At 47.9% G+C, this 19,330-nt stretch overlaps 2 protein-coding genes across 3 annotated transcripts in view; one reads left to right on the top strand and one right to left on the bottom strand.

Annotated features, from left to right (window-relative positions):
- The window catches only part of LOC135913624 (amine oxidase [flavin-containing]-like), a 125,875-nt gene that overhangs the window by 59,107 nt on the left and 47,438 nt on the right, over positions 1-19,330 (top strand). The window lies entirely within an intron of this gene.
- On the bottom strand, positions 11,494-17,198 carry LOC139059422 (uncharacterized). Of its 2 annotated transcripts, none has more exons than XM_070537843.1 (2): positions 15,683-17,198; positions 11,494-11,692 (listed from the first exon to the last, which is right to left on the bottom strand). In XM_070537843.1, the coding sequence occupies exons 1-2, from the start codon at positions 16,968-16,970 to the stop codon at positions 11,535-11,537; spliced, it is 1,446 nt and encodes a 481-aa protein (XP_070393944.1). In that variant the 5' UTR covers positions 16,971-17,198; the 3' UTR covers positions 11,494-11,534. The 2 variants fall into 2 exon arrangements, with proteins under 2 accessions (XP_070393944.1, XP_070393945.1); XM_070537844.1 differs by having other exon boundaries at positions 15,701-17,198.

Raw genomic sequence — 19,330 nt, 5'->3', positions numbered from 1 at the left:
CGTTCGCTCGATTACCCCGAGGGAAGCCGACGCTCGACGCAGGAGCTTGTTCTAAAGGATTGGCAGGAGTGCTGTTGCACCACGTGACACATGTAGTTCCTGTAACGGTACGTCTTGTCAGCACGCGCCCGGAGCAGCCACCGAGTGACGGGAGCCTGCATAATGCGATGCGCGAGACCCGGATCCTGGCGTGGCGCGCCGTGCTTTGCGAGTTGCAGCATGCGGTGCGGAGCAGTGCTGCGAAGTGAGGAGGGCAGGACTGGCCGAAAAGGGTGGCGCGCACCTGTCGCCTTGCGAGGCGCCGCGGTGCCACACACACACGCGCGCGAAGACCGCCGGTCGATAAATCAATTGTGGTCCGAGACAAAGTGGCCGTCTGCCTGACGTGTGTGCCCGGTCCGCGCCGGCAGCTGCCAAAGAAAAGCGCGAAAATTCGGTGCGACTCGCCCACAGCCGCTTCTTTCATACTTGGCGACACAATCGATCGGTTGCGCAACACTCGACGAATGGAATGGCTGCCCCCTCCCCATTCCGACAATCATTCAGTTCTCCTGGCCGCCTGTCCGTGCGCCTCTCCAAGAATTAACAAATTATTTAATGAATCAATCAATGAACCGATGAATGAATTAATTAATCACTCAATCAATTGTCAGTCAGCCAGTCATCGTGATGTGGCAGCGCTACGCAAACGAAGACATAAGGCAAGAAAAAAATATGCGCTGACACTCTCAACTAATAATCTTTTTCGACAGGTACGAAATCAAATAGAGACAACAAAAGCAAGGAAATATACACACGAGGAGCACGAATGTGCATCATGAAAATTAAACAATAATCCAGATACTTTGACGAGATGTTCAAATTCTTCGTGATTGAGAGCAGTGAGCACAGTTGGTGACACAATGGCCCTTTCTGGTACGGAAGCAGTCAATGATCCCACAGGCAAGCTGCTGACCATAACCAGAAAATACTGTATGACCGTGTAGAGCTACCATATCACTATGAACATTCATTCATTCATAATGTATTAGCAGTTGAACAAATTAATGTGTGAAACAATAATGTATCCAATCAATCAGGTAGACAATTATATGCACTATTATTTGGTCTGTCAGAACTCAATTTCTTTGTCGATTCAGTTCGTCAGGTTGCAAGTAAGTCGTCAACTAAGGCCACGTGTAACGTCACCATTTCACTCGCGGAGTATGAAGGCGGGCGCACCAAGAAACAATACCAAATTGGCGCCCGTGTATGTTACACCTCATAAAAACGCATTTGCTCACCTATATAGGTGAGCATCTGCTCACCTTTATAGGTGCAGACGCACCTATAAATGTGAAATAATTACCAAATAAGTATATTGATACTTTTTGTGCGCAAACAAACAGGGACGAAGAATAGGGGCAACACAAGGACGAGCGCTTTCTAACAACTGGTTTATTTTTGAAGAACTACTTACTTAAATACCCACAGAACTGCGCGATCTAGTCAACAGAGCACCCTACAGCGCATATGATACCCGCTGATCTGCGCCTTCAAGTCAAAAGAGCAACGTCAATACTACATAAAACACTTGTGATAAAAAAGACGTGGACAAAAGCCACCTGGTCATACTAAAAACAGCAAAGTGCAAAAAAAAACAACCACTTACAATAAAATGCGTTAAAGATGCGATGATAGAAGCGAATTTTCTTTATCTAACAATGAAACAGAAGGATGGCTGATGCATTTATCTTTTTGTTTTTCTATCCAGTATGCTTCCACGATTTCCCTAGCGGTTTGATTCCTATGCCTGTCTAAAATGTCTGTGCTAGTAAGACAAGGGGAGCAACCATGTTCTTGGCAATGCATTGCCAAATGCGTACTAGGGCGACCTTTAAGGCTAGACAATTGCTCCCTTAACCTAGTGTTAATGCATCTCCCAGTCTGCCCTACGTACACACGACCACACGTCATAGGAATCTGGTAAACAACGTTCTTCGCGCAATCAACAAATTGGGTCTTGCGCGGATGTTTAACAGTGCATTCTTTCTGTACATCACCCTTACTTTCAAACTTCTTTTTAACCTTGGAACACACACTACCTATTTTGTTTCTTGCCGAAAATACTACTTTTACTTCATAACAACCAGCCACTTTTTTAAGTCTGTGTGAAAGGCCGTGCACATACGGAATCACTGAAACATTGGAGCCTCCATCCTTCTGCCTTTGATTCTTTGTGCATTGTGCTTTATCCTTGTTAAGTTCTTTCATTAGTCTAGCACACGTCGCCAGCAACACAGCGAGCGGGTACCCAGCCTTCCTCAACCTGTCAACTTGCTCAAAGAATGCAATCCTTACAGTGTGGTGGCATGACTTCAACAACGCTGACCGGAAACACGAAATGACTATTCCATTCTTCACAAGCCTGGAATGGTTTGAGGCATAGTTCATTAGCGGTTTTCCAGCTCGGGGTGAGAAAGACCAACACACATGTTCCGGTAGGAATGTTAACTTGACATCAAGAAACTGTAGCCTCTTATCTACCGGTACTTCCGAAGTAAATGTTAAGCCCTTTCCCAGAGAATTGAAGGCTTCTACAACCCTATTTCTGAAAGCACCCTTGTCTACAGGACAACCTAAAATCAAGTAGTCATCGACATACCTGTATATCTTACTTACTACACCTTCTAAATCTTTTGCCAGCTCTCTGTCTATGCTTCCCCAAAAAATGCTACTTAGGATGGGAGCTACCTTTGACCCGATGCACACACCCCTTGCCTGTATATAAGTTTCACCACAGAACCCTACATGTGTATTCGCTAAATAAAAATGGAGAAGTTCAAGAAAGGATTCAACGGCCATGCCGCACGTATTGCAGAATGACACCTCGTCATTTTCCTTTGTTATGCAATCTTTAACACTGCACATTAGGGGCCCTTGCGGTAAGGAATAGTAGAGATCTTGAACATCTATGCTGAATCCCCAGCTGCAGCTTGTACTATCTAGTGCCAAACAATTCACAAGGCCTTCAGAGTTTTTCAATAAGTACGGCTGGGTACCCGCTCGCTGTGTTGCTGGCGACGTGTGCTAGACTAATGAAAGAACTTAACAAGGATAAAGCACAATGCACAAAGAATCAAAGGCAGAAGGATGGAGGCTCCAATGTTTCAGTGATTCCGTATGTGCACGGCCTTTCACACAGACTTAAAAAAGTGGCTGGTTGTTATGAAGTAAAAGTAGTATTTTCGGCAAGAAACAAAATAGGTAGTGTGTGTTCCAAGGTTAAAAAGAAGTTTGAAAGTAAGGGTGATGTACAGAAAGAATGCACTGTTAAACATCCGCGCAAGACCCAATTTGTTGATTGCGCGAAGAACGTTGTTTACCAGATTCCTATGACGTGTGGTCATGTGTACGTAGGGCAGACTGGGAGATGCATTAACACTAGGTTAAGGGAGCACTTGTCTAGCCTTAAAGGTCGCCCTAGTACGCATTTGGCAATGCATTGCCAAGAACATGGTTGCTCCCCTTGTCTTACTAGCACAGACATTTTATACAGGCATAGGAATCAAACCGCTAGGGAAATCGTGGAAGCATACTGGATAGAAAAACAAAAAGATAAATGCATCAGCCATCCTTCTGTTTCATTGTTAGATAAAGAAAATTCGCTTCTATCATCGCATCTTTAACGCATTTTATTGTAAGTGGTTGTTTTTTTTTTGCACTTTGCTGTTTTTAGTATGACCAGGTGGCTTTTGTCCACGTCTTTTTTATCACAAGTGTTTTATGTAGTATTGACGTTGCTCTTTTGACTTGAAGGCGCAGATCAGCGGGTATCATATGCGCTGTAGGGTGCTCTGTTGACTAGATCGCGCAGTTCTGTGGGTATTTAAGTAAGTAGTTCTTCAAAAATAAACCAGTTGTTAGAAAGCGCTCGTCCTTGTGTTGCCCCTATTCTTCGTCCCTGTTTGTTTGCGCACAAAAAGTATCAATATGAATATGTTCCAACTAGGCCGACTCGCAGTTATGCTCCAAATAAGTATTTATTATTTGATGAGTTATAATAATTATCTGTGCGCTTTGGTTTTGTGGAGATAACATTGAATTCTACAATGGAGTGGGAATGTAGAGCGCTATTCGAATGGTGAGCTGTTCTAGACGGACTACAGAAACTCGTTATTTTGGGCCCGTGGTGTTCTGCTGCGGCGATTTTAATGAAGCGCAACTTGTTACTCAAGAGCAGTTCGTCATCCTTGGCGATTTGGAATGATCCCGAGCTCGTAGTGATGTCCGCGTGCATCTGACGTCGAAGGCCATCCGTTACCTCAAAAGAAGGTCAAAGGTTCGTCGATCTCCTTTCGGGGCTACCTTTTAGTTAGGAACAAAAGCTCGAAAGGCAGCAGCCGTTCGCTGCCTCGTGCAAAGACGCTGTAGTCGATGGCCCCCGTAGGGGGGGCTTCCCAGAAGGCAGCCGGCGTCGGTCGCAGCCCGAACGCTCGTCTGCAGCTTCGCTTGAGCGGACCGGCACCAGCAGGCCGCAAAACTGGCATCGGTCTCTGGGAGCCACCAGATGGCGCCCTGCTCGCTAGCGACGTTCTCGGCGGGACGTGGCGGAAGTGGCTCGCGGACGCTCCTGTGCACGAGGCTTCAGCGACTTCGTTCGTAGCTAAGTACTCTTTTATCTTTATTAGCTAGTGTTTCGAAGTGTTTTCTTTTGCATGGACTATGGGCGCCAATTTTGAATATTTGGTAGGTGTAGTAAACGCGTGAGTAAACGTACCGGCTTTGTCTAGGTCTGGCGGCTCCGCCGTTAGGCCTAGGTGGTAGGAGGGACCTATTTGATAGGCTCATTTAATTCTTTCAGCTAGCTCTTCGGATGCTTACATGGAGTAGGGAGTGATAATTCTTTAGTTTTGTTTGGGATAGTGGTCGAGGTCGGCTTTGCGTGAGTGATTTGGCAGACGTGCTCGTTGAGCCTAAGGACGTAGGCCTAGCGATGAAACCGAAGAAAGGGAGGGCCGCGGAGGACGCGGAGCAAGTGCAGTGCGACGAGTGCCTGCGCTGGTGCTTCCTCGACGAGACCAGTTTCCAGAGCTTAGCAGACGCGGAGGAGTCTAGCTTTACGTGCAGGCTGTGCGAAGGGGTCAGGGAAGCAGTCCAAAAACTGGAAGGAAATTGGACAGCCAAGTTCGAAGAGCTGAAAGCAGACCTGAGGGAGGAGCGGGAGAAGCGGGTAGCTTTGCAGGCGAAAGTCGCCGAGTTGGTCAAGGTGGAAGCGGTGCAGGCGGCGCAGTTAGTAAGGACCGTGGCCGAGCTTGACGAAGAGAAAGAAAGGAGCGCCGAACTGAAAAAGCGGCTCGACGCACTTGAGACGCGTGCAGCGGAGAATGTCGGGTCAGGACACCAAAGCGGTGGCAAAGACTCAGAAAGTAGGGTAGACCCTAGAGGCGAAGTGGGAGGCAGGGAGCCAAAGCAAGCGGTCGCCAGCTCGCCGCCGGTGAATCGACGTAGCTATAGTGAAGCAGCGCAACACGCCCCGAGTGAGGCGACGCTGCAGCCACAGGAAGCTAGAAAGAGCGGCACCTACCTTGAGGCCACGCGGAAAAAGCAGGAGCCCAGGGGACAATGCCCTTTGTGGAGTCAGAATCACGCGGAAAAGGACACAGGGAAGCAGGGAGAGGTAGGAGAGAGTGAAAGGGTGATTATCGCTGGTGACTCAAACATGGCTGGGTGCTCAAAAGCAATTGTGGAGAGGGTGAAAGGCGACAAAAGAGTGGCGGTGGGCACATTTCCAGGGCGGACACTGCGTGCTGTCAGGGAGCGAGCAAAAGAAAAGCTCACGGAAAATGCCCACGTACGCAACCTTGCCGTAGTAGCAGGTGGGCTAAATGACGTCCTAAACAGGAAAGGGCCAGGACTAGCCCAGCGTTTGGCGAAGGGGGTGGATGACTTGCGCGAGCTATCCCCTCAAGTGCAGATCGTGGTGTGCACGGTGCCGGAGGTGCCTGTGCGTGACAGTCACGTACAAAGAGCCGTAATGGCTGCCAATGAGGAAATATGGAAAATGAGCCGAGAGGAGGGCTTCGAGGTTGTCGAAGTAAACAGGGAAGTGAGAAGGTGTGGTGGTTTTAAACGAGATGGGATCCACTTCAATTACAGGTTAGCACAAGAAGTGGGCTGGCGACTTGGGGGTCGCGCTGTTGCTTTTTTAGGGGGCCCGCGGGCGCTCAGGAGGTCAGAGTAGGTAGTAATGAAGAAGGTCCCCTAGGGGAACATCAGCAGAGCATCACCGTCGATAACAGAAAAAGGAGGAAAGCAAGAACAAGAGCTCGCCATGCTATGGCTACATAAACATGCAGGGCGGCAGAAGAAAGGAAAAGTGGGCAGAGATTGAGGAGCAGTTACATAGAGAACAAATAGGGGTGTATGCTGTTACAGAAACGCACCTTAGAGACTCAGAAGAGCCACCAGTTATTGAGAATTATGTATGGGAAGGGTGCAACAGAACTAAGTCGGAAAGAAAGGGAGGGGGAGTCGGAATGCTCATCCATCAGGGAGCCAAATGGAAAAGAGTAAATTCACAATGTCAAGAGCATCTTTGGTTATCAGGTCCAATGAGTGGGAAAGAAACTTGGCTGGGAGTTACGTATTTGTGGACCGGAAAAAATTGCACAGAGAAGAGTAAAGAGTTAGTGGAATGCATAAGCGCCAGGCACGTACCCAGGGGGGAGCCCGGGGGGGCCCGGGCCCCCCCCGAAATCAAGTGGCGTACCCCCCCCCCTCTCCCCACCCACGCCACCACTGCTCACACATTCCTAAAGCGCCGCCAGATCAATGTTGAGACTTCGCAGCTGTTCATCGGTCAGCATTATGCTGCCTTTTTCACTCCTTTTAGATGGCGGTAGTTATCGGCATCTCTTGTGATGTGAAGGACAGTTTTCTCGTAGATTCCGCACGCGCGCGATTAACTCGAGATGTGTTCAGTTGTCACCATCTATTCAACCGTCGCACGCATAGCTGTTGCTTTTGTCAATTCAACCTTCTTTGTTTAGGCTGATCCTGGAACCATGAGAGGGATACGGCTGTTACTCAGCTGGTCTGTACTCTCATGGAACGAGTTGCGGCGGGAGAAAACGTCAATTGCGTTTAACTTATCCCTTTGCCTCATTGTTTCCTTGAGTTACGGCTCGCCCCGACGCTGACAGATGCCCGGAACCATATACACGTGATATGGGTTAGATAAGGTGGAAAATAAAATAATGTGAAAGAGCGTACATCATGAAACCCTGCAATAACCCTTAAACCCATAAGCAAGATGACTGTCGCCCGTTACCTCGTCTGTTTTTCCCAAACTGTATAGCACTTTTCGTGCAAAATTGGCAACTGGAAACAAAAATCGCAAGGAGTTGAGAAATAAAGCGATCTACTAAGGGAGAGCCAAGGCAACAACCAAACTGCAAGCAAAAGCGAATAATAAAAAAGTTAACCGTTATTTATGAGAATATTTATGTATCAACATCTTTTTATTTAAAAAGGAAGTAGAGAAGAGGCCGCCGGAAGTGGAGAACGATTACTTGTTTTGAATGACTCTTCTACAGTTGTCGGTCGCACCGCCTCACGTAGCCACTTCTCTGCTGTGCTTATGTGGGTGTTTTTCTAACCTTTCGCAGTGAACGCAGTACGTCTAGAATCGCAGAGTCCTGCGCTCTACGCGGTTGTATGGGACTGGCGGCCGCACAGCGTTACGCAATTCGCAGAACTGTCAAACCTGATCAACAAGGCGAAAATAACTGATATTCGAAACTATAACATGAGAAAGACTGAAGAAGCCGTAAAAAATGAACGCCGCCTGAAATCAGTAAAGAAGAAACCTGGAATAGGACAAACCATGATGTATGCAGTAAACGATAAGAAGGATAATATCATCAGCAATCTCGAAGATATAGTAAAAGCAGCGGAAAAATTCTAAGCTGACCTGTATACATACCCAGAGGAGTCACGATAGTTCACTTAGAAACAGTAATGAACAGGATACAGAAACTCTCCTATAACTAGCGATGAGGTCAGAAGGGATCTGCAAGAAATGAAACGATGAAGAGCGGCAGGATAAGGTGGAATAACCGTCGATTTAATCAAAGATGGAGGAGACCTAATGCTTGGAAAACTGGCGGCTCTTTATACGAAGTTTCTATCGACTGCAAGGGCCCCAGAAAACTGGAAGAATACAGACATTATACTAATCCACAAAAAAAGGAGACGTTGAAGAATTGAGCAATTATGGGACCATTACCTTGCTCCCAGTATTATATAAAATATTTACGAAAATAATCTCCAATAGAATAAGGTTAACACTGGATTTTGGCAACCGAGGGAACAGGCTGGCTTCAGGAAGAGACACTTTAAAATGGATCACGTCCATGTCATCAACCAGGTTATCGCGAAATCTGCAGAGTACAATAAGCCTCTCTATGTGGCTTATATAGATTACGAAAAGGCATTTGATTCAATAGAGATACCAGCAATCGTAGAGGCACTACGTAATCAAGGAGTATAGAACGCTTACGTAAAAAGCTTGGAAAATGTTGCTACATGCGTGAGGTATCTGTTTGTTTGAACGAGGCGCGTAGGCGCCATCACTCCAGAAAAGAGAAGGAAGAACGAACTGGGCTCGCGCTGTGAATCTAACCGGTCAGCGCTGCAACCATTGTTGTAAATATAATCTACAAATGGTTTCTCTTCTTGCTGACTCGTCTTTCGCGTTAGAATATCTACGAGGTTCTACAGCTACCTTAATTCTACGCAAGAAAAGCAGGGAGATACCTTTAGAGAAAGGGGTCAGACAGGGAGACACAATTTCTCCAAAGCCATTTTCTGCGTGCTTAGAAGAATTCAAGCTATTAAACTGGGATGGCTTAGGAGTAAAGATCGACGGCAAATATCTGAGCAACCTTCGGTTTGCCGATGACATTGTTCTATTCAACAACAATGCAGACGAGTTACAACAAATGATTGGAGACCTTAACAGAGAGAGTGTAAGAGTGGGGTTGAATATTATTATGCAGAAGATGAAGATAATGATAAATAGCCGGGCAAAGGAACAAGAGATCAGGATGGCTAGTCGGCCACTAGAGACTGTGAAGGAGTACGTTTACCTAGGTCAATTAATCAGAGGGAACCATGATCATGACAAGGAAATTCACAGAAGAATAAAAATAGGTTGGATCGCATACGGCAGACATTTCCAGCTCCTGACTGTAAGCTTACCATTACTATTGAAAAGTAAGGTGTGCAATCAGTGCATCTTGCCAGTGCAATATGTCCAGTGCCAATGCATTTGCCAGTGCATTTCCCAGTGCATTTTGCCAGTGCATACGGGGCAGAGACTGGAGAGCAAGTTAAGGAACACGCTAAGAGCGATCGAACGAAGATTGCTAGGCATAACGTTAAGAGAGAAAGAGAGTGGTTTGGATCAGAGATCAAACGGCTATAGACGATATTCTAATTGACATCAAGAGGAAGAAATGTAGCTGGGCAGGTCATGTAATGCGCCGGTTAGGTAACCGTTGGACCATTAAGGTTACAGAATGGGCTCCAAGAGAAGGGAAACGCAATCGAGGACGACAGAACACTAGGTGGAGCGATGAAATTAGGAAATTCGCGGGCGCTAGTTGGAATCGGTTAGCGCAGGACAGGGGTAATTGGAGATCGCAGGACGAGCCCTTCGTCCTGCAGTGGACATAAAACATGATGATGATGATGATGATGATGATGATGATGATGATGGAGGTGGTGGGCCCTCCCCGAAAAAAAATCCTGGGTACGTGCCTGATAAGCGCTGATATTAAGGGTTTCGGGAATGGTGCTGAGATTGTCCTATTAGGTAACATGAATGCCCACATACAGGATTTAGATGGCTATACCGACACTAACGGGAAATCAATGCTAGACCTTTGCGAGCAACATAACCTCGTGATCGTGAATACAGGGCCTAAGTGTGAAGGACAGATCACGTGGGAAGTGGGAAACCGGCAATCGACCATTGATTACTGTCTGATGACAGAAGGAATTCATGATAAGTTGAGAGAAATGGTCATCGATGAGGAAGGGTTTAGCAGCATAGGGAGTGACCATAAGCGCATCATATTGAAAATGGGATATGTAGTTGGGAAAGAGAGCAAGGAGAGCAAAATGGCCAGTCCAAATTTGAACGCTGAACAAATAGCAAATATAGTCACTAGAGTTGAAGAAGAACTTGGCAAGTGGCCAAGTAAGGAGTGGGAATATGGTGAGCTTCTAAGTGTAATAACGACAGAAATATGGAAAGAGAAACAACATGTTCGTTGGAAAGGAAAAAAGAAACCGAAAAGCTGGTGGAACAAGGAGATACGAGAAGCGATCGCCGAACGACAGAAAGCATCTCGAGAGCACAGGCAGGCAAAGAAGGCGCAGTTGCCACAGGATGAAGTAACCAGTAAATGGGAAACATACCGGGAGAAAAAGTCTATGGTTCAAATACTGGTGCAAGCAAAATTAAAAGGTGAAAGTGAACGTTGGTTGTCAGAAATACGTGAGAAAAAGAAGGCCGCACCTAGAATATTTTGGAATCACATAAAATTATTAGGCAGGAAGTCAGCAACAATACAACAACATATCCTAGACGAAGATGAAAACAGACTGGAAGGAGAAGCGGCAATAAATTACATCCGAAACGCAACAGCCGAATCCTTCCAAGGCAATGACGAGGTTGTACTTGAGGAAAAAAATAGCATGAAAGAGACCCAAGTGGAAAAGGAGCTGGTGCTGACAAATTTAAATTGGAAGAAAGCGGAAGAGAAAATTCCTAAGCGCACAGCCACAGGGCTAGACGAGGTTCCCGTTAGGCTTATAAATGAACTGGGACCAAAAAGTAGGGAAGCTCTGGTGAAAGCAGTGGAAAAATTTTTAAGAGATAGACGAATAGCAGACAGTTGGCGACAAAGTAGAATGAATTTAATTTATAGAGGTAAGGGGGAGAAAGACAGAATTAACTCGTATAGACCGTTGACCATTACATCGGTAATATACAGGCTAGCAATGCAGGCAATCAAATTAAAGCTCCAAGCATGGGCAGAGAATAATGGCATTTTGGGAGAGCTTCAGAATGGCTTTAGAATAGGTAGGCGTTTGGATGATAACTTGTTTGTTCTTACTCAGTGTATGGAAATATCAAAAGCAGAAAGCAGACCGTTGTATGTGGCCTTTTTGGACATTACAGGAGCATACGACAACGTAGACCGCAACATTTTGTGGGATATTCTGGAAGGGGAAGGCTTAGGTAACGATTGTCTACAGCTTTTGAGAGAGATTTACCTAGAAAATACCGTTTGCGTTGAATGGGAAGGGATGAGAAGCGCGGAGAAAGTTCAAATCAACAAGGGACTCAGGCAGGGGTGCCCTTTATCCCCGCTGCTGTTTATGATGTACATGGTGAGGATGGAGAGGGAGAAGTCATCTTTACCCGATTACGCCGTCGGCATGGCATGGCATGGCAAGAACTTTATTTTAGTCCAGAGAAACTAGGGTCCGAGGGCACAAGCCCCCGGGCTATGTTGGTGGCTCCGCCCACGTAGGCACCGGTAGGCCAAAGGCTTTCCCGATGTCGTGAGCTCTCCGGACGGCCAGGAGTTGATCTTGGAGGACATCGCTGGATATGCGCCGACTCCAGTCCTCCTCACTGTTGAGATCCGAAGCCCTTTGGTTGGGGCACAGCCAGAACATATGATCAAATAGACACGGAGTGTGTCCACAACTTTTACATTCCGCGGGAAAGTCCCGGTCAGTTTTGTTAAGCACAAAAGGTGTGGGATAAGATTTAGTTTGAATCATTCTTAATGTGACTGCCTGAGCTCGGTTGAGCTTCTGATGGGGGGGAGGAAAAAATCTTCTGCCGTCCCTATAGTGTGAGGTGATCTCGTGATAAGTAGTAAGTGGGTCTTTGTAGGAGCCGCAGTCATCCTGGAGCAGTTCCTGATCTGATGCGCGGCATGTGAGATCTCGCACAGCAGAGTGAGCTTGCTCGTTAGGATTGCAGCCACTGGGGCTGACCGAGTGGCCCTGATGAGCCGGAAACCAGACTAGGTGTGAGCTATCCAGTTGGTCGTAATTATGAGTATTAATGCTGTGTTTAAGTAGCTTGTGTGCTTCCGCTGAGATGAAGCCGGCTGAGTAATTCCTAATAGCTGTACGGGAATCGGAGAAAATTGTGGAGCCTCTCCTCATTGTAATTGCAAGTGCTATGCTTGCTTCTTCGGCGGCATGAATGGAGCTCGTTCTTAGTGATGCCGCACTTATTAATTTACCGCTCTCATCGACCACGGCAATAGCGTAGCGGTTGCCCGATCCATAACGAGTCGCATCGACAAAAAGAGCTGAGCTGTGTTGTTGGTGCAGTTTACCCAGAATGCATTTGGCCCTGGCGTCCCTTCTGCCTTTGTAGTACACAGGATGAATATTTCTAGGTATGGGGTCCACAACTAATTGTGTCTCCACCTCCTTGGGTATTTTGAGCTTAGAGACGTCTCCTCCTCGAGGCAGTATTCCGACTTCATCTAGAATTTTACACCCTGACTTAGTGTTGGAGAGTCTTGCAATTTGTGACATCGAATGTGCCTCAATGAGCTCATCTATAGTGTTGTGTAGTCCTAACTTGTTGAGGAGTTCGGTACTCGTTCCGTGCGGGAGTCCCAGAGCCCTTTTGAGTCCGGAGCGTATAAGTGCGTTTAGCTTAGCCTTCTCTCCTTTCCCCCAGTTCAGGTATGATGCAATGTACGTCACATGACTGATGAAAAATGCATGATATGCTCTGATGAGATTGTCCTCCTTCAGGCCTGCATTTCGGTTTGAAACCCTGCCCAGGAGCTTTAAAGTACTGTTGGCCTGACCTGTGAGACGGTTCAGGGCTGTAGCGTTACAGCTCCTTGCGTCAATGAGAAGACCCAGAATTTTTATTTGCTCTACTCTGGGTATGACCCGTCCTGTGTTGTCTGTGATTTTTATTGGCAGAGTTTCTAAAGGCACAAGGTTTCTAACACCTTGTCTCCCCTGTCTAAAAAGCAGCAGCTCAGATTTACTAGGTGATAGCCTGAGTCCGGTGCCCTTAAGGAAGGATTCTGTGGTGTCTACCGCTGCCTGTAGTGTCTGCTCTAGCGCTGCGAGTGACCCCCTTGGGACCCACACTGTGATATCGTCAGCGTATATGACGTGCCCCAAGCTCGGAATTTTGGACAATTCCTCTGAGAGCCTGTGCATGGCAATGTTAAAGAGGAGTGGGGACAATACTGAACCTTGTGGTGTGCCGTTGTTGCCTAAATTGTATGGACCGCCTGTGACTATACCGAGTTTGACCCGAGCTGTCCGATTAGCTAGAAAGGACCTCACATAATTGTAAAAATTGCTTCCCAGGTTCAAGGTTGAGATTTCATGTAGGATATGTTTATGTGCAACCGTATCAAATGCTTTGTTAAGATCCAGACCCAGGATGCCCTTCACGTCCCTGCTAGGGTCGTCAATAATAGCCCGTTTGATCATGAGCATGGCGTCCTGTGTGGATAATGCCTTCCGAAAGCCTATGAGATTGTGCCTGAAAAGCTCCTGGTTTTCTATGTGTTCTATTATCCTGTTATGAATAGCATGTTCGGCTACCTTGCCAATACAGGATGTAAGTGATATGGGCCTGAGGTTCTCCTTTGTTAGTGGTTTCCCGGGTTTCGGTATAAACGTAACCTTGGCCTCCCTCCATTCCGGTGGGACAGTGCCGGATCTCCAGTGACTATTAATTTTGACCGTGATTATGTCTATGGCATCATCATCCAGGTTTCGCAAAAGTTTATTTGTGATGCCATCCAGACCCGGGGCAGATCTCCCATTTAAATTAAAAAGTACATGCCTTATCTCAGCTGCAGTGAAGTCACTGTCCAAGTCCGGTTGCGATATTCCGGAGTAAGGTTCGCTTACTTCTTCTTCGTTTTCATATTCATTTTTAAGTGGCAGGTACATGTGTGCGAGGTCGTTTGCGACCTCTCTTGCTGTCCGCCCTATAGCTATCTGTTTATTGACGAGTCTGTTTATGGCGAGGTTTGTAGTACCTCTGGAGAGCTTGTCATTAAGTAGGCTCTTCAATAGATTCCATTTGCCTCCTCTGCGCAATCTGCCGTCTGTTTCTGAGCAAGTTTCGTCCCATTGTTGACGTGAAAGCTGAGCCGCGTATGTCTCGATATCACGATTAACTTGGGCAACCTTGGCTCTAAGTCTTCTATTGAGTCTGTGACTCTTCCATCTGGTTAGGAGAGAATTTTTCGCTTCCAGCATGTGAGCTAGCTTGGAGTCCATTTTTGGGACTTCGATTTCTGTTGAGACTGCTTTAGTAGCTTTCTTAATCGTTGTCTTTAGTTGATCTAAGAGCTCCTCATAAGATTCGTCATCTATGCTGGTTTCCTTACGCAACTTACGGAAGAGATCCCAGTCCACATACTCATATTTCCTTAGTGGTGGTGGTTGCGTCTGTAAGATGACTTCAATTATGTAATGATCACTTCCTAAATTCTCCTGCAGATTGTCCCATGAGCCTTCAATTCCCCGAAGGAATGTAAGATCGGGGGTTGTATCTCTGGTAGTAGAGGTACCAGTTCTCGTGGGGAAGTTAGCATCTGTAATAAGAGCAAATTTTAATTCACTTGCCGTGGTTGCTAAATTAGTACCCTTGACGCTCTGATGACCATAGCCCCATTCTTTGTTAGGAGCGTTGAAGTCCCCAGCCACTACGAGTGGGGCTGTATCTGCCTTACTGGAAATGCGGCCCAAGAGGGTCTTAAAATCCCTTTTCCTATCTTGCGGAGAGCTATAAACATTAGCTATATACACGTTAGCTGCTTTTTTGTTCTTCAGAATGAGTTCAATCATTTGTGCTTCTAGACCAACCTTGTACTTGGGAAGCTCGTGAGTTTCATAGGAGGTACCCTTTCGAACCAAAGTCGCTATTCCCCGACCCCCTGGAATGGTCAAGGTTTCGGAGTTGTAACCCGGTAGAGAGATATCCTCCTTAGCTAGTGTTTCCTGTAAGAGAATAACGTGTGGCTTAACTTTGGCCGATCTAATAAGCTGCTGCAGGGGAGCCTTGCGCCTTCGGAAACTCGCACAATTCCACTGCCATATTTTAATGTTATTGTTGTCGTTTGAAGCCATTATGATACCACTGGTTGATTGCCCGAACCCCTAGAGTCCGCGCTCGGGCTGCCGTTTGTGCCTCCGTGGACTGCCGATGCAGCCGCTGCGCTTGCCTTTGCCTTAACTTTGGGCCTTTCTAGTTGACCCACTCGAGCATCTAGATTAGTGATGAGCTCCATGATTTTCGCCAGAGTCCTGTCTATTGTGGCTAACCTTGCGGCTATTCTGATTTTTTTGTTCTTGGGGGGTGCCTCACTCTCTCCCATCTCCTCTGCCTCAGAGGTTTCTAAATCTTCTTCCTCTGTTTCGCTAATGGGAACGGGGTGGGGGGCTTTACGTTTAGGTTTGCCGGCCAAGGGTTTTGGAGCCGTTGTGTCCATCTGACTACTGGGTGTTTCGGACCTTTCTTTAAAGGATTTGAAAGCCTCCCTGAGCTCAGACAGTTCTTGCCTTAATTTCTGATTTTCTGATTCTAATGCCAATATTCGGGGATTTGACTCACGTTCCGGCTGTGCCCTACCATTAGTACTCCTGGACCTTGCCCTTGTCGGTTGTGCTGGTTTCCCAAGGCCTCCGTTCTTGACTCGATCGGCCCAGGTTGCTCTTGGGGTCGACTGTGAACGGGACCTCGATCTTGACCCAGGTCCTCGGGGTTGCGGGTCAACACCAGAAGATTCTCCAGAGCTGGGTTGTCCTCTGGATCGAGAACGCCCCCTGGAGCGGGAGCGTCCTCGTGAGCTGGAGCGTCCTCTCGTGCGAGAGCGCAAGTTGGCGTCATTTTCTAGCATGTCCCCTTTGCGCTGGGAATTGTTGCTGTCTTCAATGTCTTCGGCCACCTGTCTACAGCGTGCTTGCTGTCGTTGGCGCCTACGACGCCTTTGCCTCACAATGTAAGGCATCTGGAATCTTCGACTGCATTTTCGGTCCCCAGTTGGGTGTGCGCCACCGCAAATAGCGCACCTGGGATCGCAATGATGATCTTCAGGTGGGGAAGTGATTCCACAGCCCCTACACTTTCTAACACTTGCCGGATTGGGACACACGTCGGATCTATGTCCGATTTCACCACAGCCGTAGCACACATCTATCTGTCGTCGGTAGAGATAACAGGGCATGAGTACGTTACCACAAATAACGTGGTTTGGCACTCTTTGTCCTTCAAAAAGTACCACCACCGTTGTAGTCTGCTTGATCCGACGTACCTCGACGAGGCCCGGATTTCGGTGATTGACGAAAAGGGTTTTCAGTTCCGCGTCGCTAATGTCCAGGTCGATACCGCGAACAACACCCTTACATGTATCTTCTCCTGCTGCGGTGTAGGCCGCCACTTCGAAGGGTCCATCCCTCGTATGGATCTTGCGTACCTTGGCGTAAGCTCTTGCGTTTTCTTCCCGCGGAGTCGATACCACCAAGATGTTCTGACAGCCGTTCGGACAGTACGTGTCCTCCGTCGTGTCTTCCGGCGCTAAGGCTGCCGCCATGGCCAGCGCTCTGGAGAGATGCACCAGGCTGAACTTTTTAACGTCGAGGCCGCCACGGGGGCGGACAATTATCTTGATGTGATCCCTCGGTAGCATCGGGATCCTAGAGGCGGTAGCGACGCGCCTAAGCACGTTCTGCGAGGTGGCCGTGCGGCGACTACCTTTCCCGCCATGGTTGGTATCCTTTATAGCCACGGATTTCCCGCCAGCGGCTAATGCGCGTCTCCTTCGGCGAGTGATGGCTGTCGTCCATCCGATATCTTCCTCCAGGGTGATCTCCATGCCTTCAACAGCTGAGCCGGAGGCCATGCCTACACTCCGTCGTGCGCGTGAGGCCTAGGCCTACAGCGCGAGCCAGGGGCTGGCACCTTTTCTACGTGGCACGCAGAAAACAGTTTCCAACGAAGCGAAAAATGGACCCACCGGCAAAAAATGGGCATCCACGTAATCCTTGTGATACGACGCGTCGATCGCCACCAGGTTCTCAGGGCTGGCACAAAAATTCGGCGCAAGAACATTGATCGAAGCGGGAGCCGATGTTTGCACGACCGCACTAGTCGGCTTCTTCTTCTTCCACTCACCTACGCCGTCGAATACCAAAATTAAACTTCTATCGTCACAGGGCTGGTCTGGTGCCCTCCCCTCTGTGCCCAGTCTGTGGAGAAGATGAAACAATAGATAATTTTTTTCATATTCTGCCACCGTTTCACTTCTTCAAGAAAAAATCTAGAATCAAGACTTACACAGCTTGGTTTGGCTTTTCCATTATAAATATCCTTTCTCTAGGAGCCTCCTCTCTTGGACAGTGCCACAGGGATATTTGCTCAACCGTGGAGGATTTTATAATTGCTACAAAGAGATTGTCTTGAATTCTTAAACATTTCATTTTTGTTAATTTCCTCCAGTTAGCTTTACCATTTTCAGTTTTTAATAAAGATAGCCTATATATATATCAAAACGTTTATTTGAAACAAAAAAAAAATGCAGAAAGCGAGTGGGTGGAACCCCTAGTCCAGGGCCCCACTGGCTTGAGCGGTCCGCCGTGCTTGGTCGAGGAGCGCTAGTTGCATCTCCCGATCCTCTCTGGCGAGCCAAGTCTCCCATTGCTCCCTTCCGGAAAGTTTGCCAGCTATTTTTGGCGTATTAATTTTGGGTGGCCTGTTCTGGCAGTCCCACGTAATGTGGGCGAGAGTTGGCCGGCCTCCGCACCAAGGACAGCGAACGCTGTACAGCGTTGGGTGAATGGCATTTTATGCGAAGCATATTACGAGAGCTCAACCCAGCTCCTCAGGCGCGGCGGTGTCGCCATGAAACCACGTGAAACCGTGGCGTCACGACAGAGGAGAAGTGGCTTTGGCTCAACTCTTGCAAGACGGGCTGGGTGGGAATCGAACCAGGGTCTCTGGAGTGTGGGACGGAGACGCTACCACTGAGCCACGAGTACGATGCTTCAAAGCGGTACAAAAGCGCCTCTAGTGAATGCGGTGTTGCCTTAGAAACGAGCTGTTTCTAAGGCGTGCGTCTCTTGCTCAGGCGCACATTTCGTTGCCGCGCCGAACGCTGCTTTGCTCGACGCTCACCGCGTCCAATGCGTGGCGCGTAGTCGCTGCCCTGTAGCCCATTGTCTTACACCCCTTGGCGGGTCGACGGGAACGCTGTCGCGTTCCACTCTTGAAGGCGAAGCAGTAATGCATGAGTTGTTTCTTCGTCTAGCCGAACCAAATATAGCCAAGCAACAGCAGTTCACCAGGCTAAACAGTGGTTCAACAACTAAAATAAAGGCTAGTATGCTTCGCATCCTGGGCGTAGCCTTACCTAAGCCACAGCCATTTTTTTCAAATAAAGGTTTGGAAATGTGTGCGTCTGTATTCGGCGCCAGTCATAAGAGTCCTGCCTGGATAGGTCAGGGTGTGGTGGACTGTACTTTCTTCGCTCGCGCCGCTGGTGCTCAAGGATGTCTCGTGGTAAAAAGGGGTTTTCGTCAGATAGCCTAATTTCACCCAAATCTTGGCCAATCCCCCACAGTGGGTGTGCGCCATCGCATAAGGAATACCATACCATACCATACCATACCATACCATACCATACCATACCATACCATACCATACCATACCATAATGTGTCTGTTGCTGACTAACGCTCCCACTCACAGACTCAAAACACAACTCCAAACGACACAACTCCAACACACAACGCTCCAAAGTGAGCTTGTCTCACGAACAGAATGTGCTGCGAGAAAGACCCGAGCCGAAAAAAACTTATCTCACTCTCCAGAGGCCCAGAGCAGCAGCGAGAGCTTCAGGAGCGCGATTACTACAGCAACGTTCCCGTTTGGGGTGCCATTCCCAGTGCTCTTTTGTGAAAAACAGCACGTGACTTCCGCCACACTTTGCCCAACACGTCCGTGCTGGCCGGGGCCTCTTCCTTCCTCCACGGACTGTGCGGTCGCGACGCTTGCCGCGGGTCATGACCGTGGAGCAGGCACCGCCAGAAGCACCGGCCCCCAGAGGCCATTGCTGGACGCTGCGTAGAGTCACACGCGTGGCAAGCGGGCCTGGTGTTTCGACTCCCGAGATATTTTTCGCGTGGACTTTCTGTCGTTGCATGTTATCTGAAGTGTTTACGGTATTTTCTTTTGGTGTGACTGATTGTCTGATGTTGTCTGATTT

The sequence above is a fragment of the Dermacentor albipictus genome, chromosome 4, assembly GCF_038994185.2.
Source record: "Dermacentor albipictus isolate Rhodes 1998 colony chromosome 4, USDA_Dalb.pri_finalv2, whole genome shotgun sequence".
Taxonomy (NCBI): Eukaryota; Metazoa; Arthropoda; class Arachnida; order Ixodida; family Ixodidae; genus Dermacentor; species Dermacentor albipictus.
This window is presented reverse-complemented; position numbering and strand designations above follow the sequence as displayed.